The 9,501-nt window shown below is 48.2% G+C and overlaps 1 protein-coding gene and 1 long non-coding RNA gene across 2 annotated transcripts in view; both read right to left on the minus strand.

Moving 5' to 3' along the window:
* Positions 1–170: 170 nt before the first annotated feature.
* On the minus strand, positions 171–1,712 carry LOC138981005 (uncharacterized). The gene is made up of 3 exons (XR_011460531.1): positions 1,607–1,712; positions 990–1,061; positions 171–212 (listed from the first exon to the last, which is right to left on the minus strand). It is a non-coding gene; the product is annotated as an uncharacterized lncRNA (long non-coding RNA).
* Positions 1,713–2,841: 1,129 nt separating this feature from the next.
* LOC138983176 (uncharacterized) overlaps positions 2,842–9,501 on the minus strand; it is a 16,721-nt gene continuing 10,061 nt past the window's right edge. Inside the window, exons 8-11 of the mRNA XM_070356587.1 lie at positions 7,313–7,465; positions 6,792–6,918; positions 3,824–3,870; positions 2,842–2,971 (exon numbers count right to left, since the gene is read on the minus strand). Of these exons, the coding sequence (XP_070212688.1) occupies positions 2,842–2,971; positions 3,824–3,870; positions 6,792–6,918; positions 7,313–7,465 (457 nt within the window). The remainder of the gene's footprint in view (positions 2,972–3,823; positions 3,871–6,791; positions 6,919–7,312; positions 7,466–9,501) is intronic.

Consider the following 9,501-nt stretch of genomic DNA (forward strand, 5'->3'; position numbering starts at 1 on the left):
TCCACACTAGCCTATCCTCAGTCACCCTGCTATCCACACTAGCCTATCCTCAGTCACCCTGCTATCCACACTTGCCAACCCTCAGTTTTGACGCTCTTGTTATTGTGTTAGGTTTGAACAGTATAGTGTTGACTCCACGTGTTAAATGTGAAGTGAGATGCAACACTTACCAAATGCTTGGAGACTGCTTCTGATGTGTGCTTTAAGAGAATCTGCAGGGAAAGAAGATATTAAGAGCAGAATAAATGTCACACAACTAGATCTTGATAAACAATTCCGTTTTTTTGGTTTTAATTTACATGAAAAAACACTGAATATAGTAACCAACAGAAGTGAGACAATGATGTGGAACCAGTTTTATATTGTGGTTTTCAACAAGAACTTACTGTTCTAATGCGTACAGTATAATTATGTATAAAATAGCTCTCAGTGCATTTGGTAAATTGTTCAGAACAAAATCTGAATGTGCATTAAATGTTCTGAAAGTGTTACAAGAAGTTCAAAACGGCGTTTTGTCATACTGATTTGGCGGCCATTTTGGAAGGTTTCCATGGCAACGACACATCCGATTTTGCTATCAGGCATATTTCTATGATCAGGAAGTCATACCCAGTAGGCTATATTCTGTCCTAAAAAAAGGATCACTGTTGCTTAAAAACTATTTGTTTCCCCTATAGACCCCCGTGTCTCCCCTTTAGACCCCCGTGTCTCCCCTTTAGACCCCCGTGTCTCCCCTTTAGACCCCCGTGTCTCCCCTTAAGTGATCTCAATGTGTTCCAACCTGGACACTTGTAATGATAGTGGTCTGTGCCAAGTGTGTTATTTTGATGACACATCCAAACACCACACGATGTGTACCACAAGCACTCGTCACGAGGTGGGCGTGGCTATGTACCACAAGCACTCGTCACGAGGTGGGCGTGGCTATGTACCACAAGCACTCGTCACGAGGTGGGCGTGGCTATGTACCACAAGCACGGCGTGCTCACCGGAAAGTGCAGTGGTCCGAGGTTGCCGAGCTCTTTTCCGAATCTCTGCAGATCACTGCGCAGCTCGCTGTACTGTGTTGGACACAAAACTGAAACTATAAACATCTTCACAACCGTTTTGAAATATTCTTGATGGAACACTGAGGCCATGTTTGCAAAAGGCGCGCGCGCGGCGTGTGTGTGTGTGTGTGTGTGTGTGTGTGTGTGTGTGTAGACGACACAAGAGGCCTTGTCAGTGTGTGTGTGTGTGTGTGTGTGTGTAGACGACACAAGAGGCCTTGTCAGTGTGTGTGTGTGTGTGTGTAGACGACACAAGAGGCCTTGTCAGTGTGTGTGTGTGTGTGTAGACGACACAAGAGGCCTTGTCAGTGTGTGTGTGTGTGTGTGTAGATGACACAAGAGGCCTTGTCAGTGTGTGTGTGTGTGTGTGTGTGTGTGTGTGTGTGTGTAGACGACACAAGAGGCCTTGTCAGTGTGTGTGTGTGTGTGTGTGTGTGTAGACGACACAAGAGGCCTTGTCAGTGTGTGTGTGTGTGTGTGTGTGTGTGTGTGTGTGTGTGTGTGTGTGTGTGTAGACGACACAAGAGGCCTTGTCAGACAAGCCTGGTCCCACTCACCATCCTGCCGAGCGCCTCGAGGACGCTGAAGTCAAAGGAAAAGTTTGTGTGGGCGTTGTACGTGTTGATCAGCTCTACGGCTTGCTGTAGGACCGCCACTACGGTCCCTCCGTCCCCCTCGTCTCTTGTCGGCTGGGGGGTGGGAGGAATGTGTCGTTATGATTGGAGCTTAGCTGAGTGTGGTTGATTAACAGTGGAACCACTTTAAAGATCTGAGAAAGTCCGGTCTTTAAAAGGAGGGGGGTCAGATCGGGGTCAATGTACAGAACCTATGAAGAGAAAGTGAGGGGAATTGTAGTGTTTACGCTCCCACAGACTCCCACAGACTCGCACAGACTCGCACACGCATGTATTCTACACTGATTGCACAGACCAGTCAATGTAGAGGCTTCCCTGCTTCTTTATACCCCGCATTCAAGCAACCCGGATGTGGATTACATCATCATGTCTTATTACCATAACGGACAAATATTAGACTCATACCTAGGTGCATCCTGAACTCAGGTCAAAATGAGTTCGGCTCATTCTCTCCCGCCTGACAGGATGCCTTGAGTTTCCTTGTCTGGCAAGGAAACCGATTTATTTATTTATTTATTTATTTATTTTTTTTTACATATTTAGAGCTTTTTGTAATGTATCATTGATATAAGCAGATTCGCGATCGTCGATAATGATTTTTCATGGTGTTTTGTAATTTTTAAATTACAAAGGAATTGATATGTGAGACAGTTTCAAGCGAGCTATTTTTCGTACTGTGCAAACAACTCTAAATATGGCAAAAGTGTCACGTGATAATCAACCGTTTGGTTTCGGCGCTCACTGGAGCAGACGATTTTTTCTGTAACCAGTTGACAGTGATGAAACCATATATATTACGGTCTCCTTCCGGCAGCAGTCCCAAAATTTCGACTTGTTTTGACCTTAGAACGATGTCTTTATCATAACTGTGAAGAACAAAACGGAGATCACTGTCGAAGTCGGCCAATCTGCAATCATTTTCGTCTCGCGAACACTGATCTCAAATTTAGATCAGTGCTCGCGAAAAACATATGGGAGATAACTCTGCATTTTTGTTTTGATAGATTCGCGTGGGACTGTAGCGTCCGGTCAGAGAAACAACTGGCAATAGCCGTGGAGCGATGCTTATCAGAATGACCTAGGTGTTAATTGACCGAGAACAACATCTAAATCTCCCTAGCTTGTTGGTCCGAGTGTGTTCAAGTGTAACACGCTCACTATCTCACCGTGACCGTGGTGACGACAGGGGCTGCAGTGCTGCTAGTATGTCCGAGGTCTCTATGGTCGTGACGTGCATTGACAGGTACTCCCAGCGTCGTGGGGAAGTCCGTCACGGTTTGACACGCTCTGCCACACAAGGCAGACACAGGTTTGACACGCTCTGACACACAAGACAGACACAGGTTTGACACGCTCTGACACACAAGGCAGACACTGGTTTGACACGCTCTAACACACAAGGCAGACACATGTTTGACACGCTCTGACACACAAGGCAGACACTGGTTTGACACGCTCTGACACACAAGGCAGATACTGGTTTGACACGCTCTGACACACAAGGCAGACACAGGTTTGACACGCTCTGACACACAAGGCAGACACTGGTTTGACACGCTCTGACACACAAGGCAGACACTGGTTTGACACGCTCTGACACACAAGACAGACACTGGTTTGACACGCTCTGACACACAAGGCAGACACAGGTTTGACACGCTCTGACACACAAGGCAGACACTGGTTTGACACGCTCTGACACACAAGGCAGACACAGGACTACATGCACCAATGAACGGCTGATTTGGTGCCGAGTTGTTTTTTTCTCAACTAATTTAGTTGTGTATTAATGATATTCACAACGTTTAACATGAACTCAAAAACTTTACGATAATGGTTCTATATAAGCTATGCAACAAAACTATTGCACCCATTGTCGTATCTCAACTAAACGTTCCTTCCCGTGTCATGTCATTCAAACTTGTTATGCCATTTAAGGCTTGGCTATCTGCCACACTTTTCGGATCAAAGTTTTCGGTTATAGGTATCACGTGACCGCCGCCGTGGTAAGGGTACCCCCAAATCGACGGTTCTGACGTGTAGTGTACGGTTCATATGTGTAGTGAACGGTAATTCCGATGTGTAGCCGGTGTACCAGAGAGAGAGAGAGCATGATTTATGGCAACACCGTGTTCTTACCTCAAAGTGTTTTGAAAGAATTGTTCATCACTCGTACTATTGGATACCTGCAAGGAAACATAATTATGTAACTGACAGCACCAACGGTTGACCCCACACATACACAGATAGTTTAACAATCAGAACTATAAAACACTATACAACAATCAGAACTATAAAACACTATACAACAATCAGAACTAAAAAACACTATACAACAATCAGTAGTACAGTGAAAACCGCTTTGTCAGGCCCTTCCCATGAGACCCCCCCCCCCCCCCCCCTTTCCTGTATTCTCCGTCAACAGCCCTGCAGTGTACCCGTAATGAAAGGACACCTGCATTGTGCGGACCACTCTATCTACCCTTCTCGGCCCATCCGCTCTCTGGACGTGAACCCCATTGTGTCTGCTATCTGGACGTGAACCCCATTGTGTCTGCTATCTGGACGTGAACCCCATTGTGTCAGCTATCTGGACGTGAACCTCATTGTGTCTGCTATCTGGACGTGAACCCCATTGTGTCTGCTATCTGGACGTGAACCCCATTGTGTCAGCTATCTGGACGTGAACCTCATTGTGTCTGCTATCTGGACGTGAACCCCATTGTGTCTGCTATCTGGACGTGAACCCCATTGTGTCTGCTATCTGGACGTGAACCCCATTGTGTCTGCTATCTGGACGTGAACCCCGTTGTGTCTGCTCTCTGGACGTGAACCCCGTTGTGTCTGCTCTCTGGACGTGAACCCCGTTGTGTCTGCTCTCTGGACGTGAACCCCATTGTGTCTGCTATCTGGACGTGAACCCCATTGTGTCTGCTATCTGGACGTGAACCCCATTGTGTCTGCTATCTGGACGTGAACCCCATTGTGTCTGCTATCTGGACGTGAACCCCATTGTGTCTGCTATCTGGACGTGAACCCCATTGTGTCTGCTATCTGGACGTGAACCCCATTGTGTTTGCTATCTGGACGTGAACCCTGCCAAATAGACACACTCCGGAAATAGCTCTGTCGTGTTTGTATGGGTTGTAACAAAGTGAATGCTCATGCTTTTAGTGAGGCAAGCTTTGTACACGTGCTCCTTGTCCACGTGTTTCAGACACACCCCTCGCTAGTGACCGGCCTATAATATCACGTGTTTCAGACACACCACTCGCTAGTGACTGACCTATAATGTCACGTGTTTCAGACACACCCCTCGCTAGTGACCGGCCTATAATATCACGTGTTTCAGACACACCACTCGCTAGTGACCGGCCTATAATATCACGTGTTTCAGACACACCACTCGCTAGTGACCTGCCTATAATATCACGTGTTTCAGACACACCACTCGCTAGTGACCGGCCTATAATATCACGTGTTTCAGACACACCACTCGCTAGTGACTGACCTATAATGTCACGTGTTTCAGACACACCACTCGCTAGTGACCGGCCTATATTATCACGTGTTTCAGACACACCACTCGCTAGTGACCGGCCTATAATATCACGTGTTTCAGACACACCACTCGCTAGTGACCGGCCTATAATGTCACGTGTTTTAGACACACCACTCGCTAGTGACTGACCTATAATGTCACGTGTTTCAGACACACCACTCGCTAGTGACTGACCTATAATGTCACGTGTTTCAGACACACCCCTCGCTAGTGACCGGCCTATAATGTCTCGTGTTTCAGACACACCACTCGCTAGTGACTGACCTATAATGTCACGTGTTTCAGACATACCACTCGCTAGTGACTGGCCTATAATATCACGTGTTTCAGACACACCACTCGCTAGTGACCGGCCTATAATATCACGTGTTTCAGACACACCACTCGCTAGTGACTGACCTATAATGTCACGTGTTTCAGACACACCACTCGCTAGTGACTGACCTATAATATCACGTGTTTCAGACACACCACTCGCTAGTGACCGGCCTATAATGTCACGTGTTTCAGACACACCCCTCGCTAGTGACCGGCCTATAATATCACGTGTTTCAGGCACACCACTCGCTAGTGACTGACCTATAATGTCACGTGTTTCAGACACACCACTCGCTAGTGACTCACCTATAATGTCACGTGTTTCAGACACACCCCTCGCTAGTGACCGGCCTATAATGTCACGTGTTTCAGACACACTACTCGCTAGTGACCGGCCTATAATATCACGTGTTACCACTTGCTAGTGACCGGCCTATAATATCACGTGTTTCAGACACACCCCTCGCTAGTGACCGGCCTATAATATCACGTGTTTCAGACACACCACTCGCTAGTGACCGGCCTATAATATCACGTGTTTCAGACACACCCCTCGCTAGTGACCGGCCTATAATATCACGTGTTTCAGACACACCACTCGCTAGTGACCGGCCTATAATATCACGTGTTTCAGACACACCACTCGCTAGTGACCGGCCTATAATGTCACGTGTTTTAGACACACCCCTCGCTAGTGACCGGCCTATAATGTCACGTGTTTCAGACACACCACTCGCTAGTGACTGACCTATAATGTCACGTGTTTCAGACACACCACTCGCTAGTGACTGGCCTATAATATCACGTGTTTCAGACACACCACTCGCTAGTGACCGGCCTATAATATCACGTGTTTCAGACACACCACTCCCTAGTGACCTGCCTATAATATCACGTGTTTCAGACACACCACTCGCTAGTGACCGGCCTATAATATCACGTGTTTCAGACACACCACTCGCTAGTGACCGGCCTATAATATCACGTGTTACCACTCGCTAGTGACCGGCCTATAATATCACGTGGGAAAGTTTGAAATAGTGTAAAAGCAAGAAGTATTCACTCTTTCAGAACACATACAAATCCGACACAGTTTTTGCGAGCATCGTCTATTATGGCCGGGGAACCAGGAATCAGACTTTGAGAACAGACTTCTGCGTGTAGATGACACTGGGGCTAGGACTCACATTGTAGACATTCTATATCTCTGACAGATGGTGCACTCACATTGCCGAAGACATGGAGACTGTTGATCTCCCGGCAGGTGAACTGCTGAGTGAGACTGACGAACACCAGCACCAGCGTCAGGATGATCATCAGGAACCAGCCCGTGATGAACAGGAAGATATAGATCCTGCACAGTGTAGCTGCGTTGAGACAAGCTACTTACATTGGTGTACATCAAAAAGGCGAGTGGAGTTTGGGAGAGCGACAAACACAGCCATGAACAATCATTCAGGAATGGCTTCACCCACGTTCACACAGACTAGACGCTAACGAACTTAACATGCCCACCCAATCAATCATGCACACAGGCACGGACACACTCACACCCACCCTCTCTCATACATAGACAAACAGACGGACAAACAGACAAACAGACGGACTGGACAAACAGACGGGCGGAAGGAAGGACGGACAAAGGGACGGACGGACATTGACACACACACACACACACACACACACACACACACACACACACACACACACACACACACACACACAAACACAGACACCCTGCCCTTTACCCGTTAACAGCGAGGTGAGTCAGCAGGTGACCCTCAGTGACGCGTGACGGGTCAAGAGAGCGGGGTCCACACAGGGTCCCAATGGCGGCCACCAGCAGACAGCCCGCTCCGGACATCGCCAGGAACACCGAGACTGTGGCCAGGATGTAGCGTCTGACGACATAGTGCAGCGAGATTTTGAATCAAAACAAGCAAGAAAGGCATGGTCTTGGAACGTTTATTTTATGACAAAACAAAACGTTCACTGATCTTCGATCCAGCGGTCTTTTCAGTGGACTTGACAGACAAGGTAAGCGCGCTAACCACCACGCCACTCGGCCCGGTTCCAGGCACCACGTGACAAGTTATGACGCTGTCATCAAAAACATCAAAGGTAGGTTTATGAAACATTTGCATAATACAGACAAAATGAAAGATTAATTAGCTCTTCGACATAATCATACATTGGTCTTTACGTAGAGGGATCGAACAAAATACTCAAAATATTTATAATAATGATAATGAACAATACTTGTTGTGACGCTGCATGACGTCATGATGTACCATGAGACAGGTATCATATCAAGTAATAACGAATAATTCATGTCATAATGACGACACTGGTAATACACGGTGTTGGACAATAACTCGGTCGGCTTTGCATGGGTTGTCAAAGAGTGAACACTGGAATTGATCACAGACATAGGCTAGACATAGACCGGTCACAGGCCAGTCACAAGCTAGACACAGGCCGGTCACAGGCTAGACATAGGCCGGTCACAGGCCAGTCACAGGCTAGACACAGGCCGGTCACAGGCTAGACATAGGTCGGTCACAGGCCAGTCACAGGTTAGACACAGGCCGGTCACAGGCCAGTCACAGGCTAGACACAGGCCGGTCACAGGCCAGTCACAGGCTAGACACAGGCCGGTCACAGGCCAGTCACAGGCTAGACACAGGCCGGTCACAGGCCAGTCACAGGCTAGACACAGGCCGGTCACAGGCCAGTCACAGGCTAGACACAGGCCGGTCACAGGCTAGACACAGGCCGGTCACAGGCTAGACACAGGCCGGTCACAGGCCAGTCACAGGCTAGACACAGGCCGGTCACAGGCTAGACACAGGCCGGTCACAGGCCGGTCACAGGCTAGACACAGGCCGGTCACAGGCTAGACACAGGCCGGTTACAGGCTAGGCACAGGCCGGTCACAGGCTAGACATAGGCCGGTCATAGGCTAGACATAGGCTAGACACAGGCCGGTCACAGGCTAGACACAGGCCGGTCACAGGCTAGACACAGGCCGGTCACAGGCTAGACACAGGCTGGTCACAGGCTAGACATAGGCCGGTCACAGGCTAGACACAGGCCGATCACAGGCTAGACATAGGCTAGACACAGGCCGGTCACAGGCTACACATAGGCCAGTCATAGGCTAGACACAGGCCGGTCACAGGCTACACATAGGCCGGCCGCTAGCGATGGTTGTGTCTGAAACACGTGGACAAGAAGCACGTGTGGAGAGTTTGCCTCAACCAAAGCAACAATATTCACTCTTTCACAAACTGTACAAACCAGGCAGAGTTACTTCCGGAGCTCGTCTATTGCGATCAGTCTTTGACGTCATGATGAGCCGCTTGACAACCATAACACTGACGTCATGATGAGCCGCTTGACAACCATAATACTGACGTCATGATGAGCCACTTGACAACCATAACACTGACGTCATGATGAGCCACTTGACAACCATAACACTGTGGTCATGATGAGCCACTTGACAACCACAACACTGTTGTTATGATGAGCCACTTGACAACCATAACACTGTGGTCATGATGAGCCACTTGACAACCACAACACTGTGGTTATGATGAGCCACTTGACAACCACAACACTGTGGTTATGATGAGCCACTTGACAACCATAACACTGTGGTCATGATGAGCCACTTGACAACCATAACACTGTGGTCATGATGAGCCACTTGACAACCACAACACTGTCGTCATGATGAGCCACTTGACAAACACTGTCGTTATGATGAGCCACTTGACAACCATAACACTGTGGTTATGATGAGCCACTTGACAACCACAACACTGTGGTTATGATGAGCCACTTGACAACCATAACACTGTGGTTATGATGAGCCACTTGACAACCACAACACTGTCGTCATGATGAGCCACTTGACAAGCACAACACTGTT

The sequence above is a fragment of the Littorina saxatilis genome, linkage group LG12 (genome assembly GCF_037325665.1).
Source record: "Littorina saxatilis isolate snail1 linkage group LG12, US_GU_Lsax_2.0, whole genome shotgun sequence".
NCBI classification, from domain to species: domain Eukaryota; kingdom Metazoa; phylum Mollusca; class Gastropoda; order Littorinimorpha; family Littorinidae; genus Littorina; species Littorina saxatilis.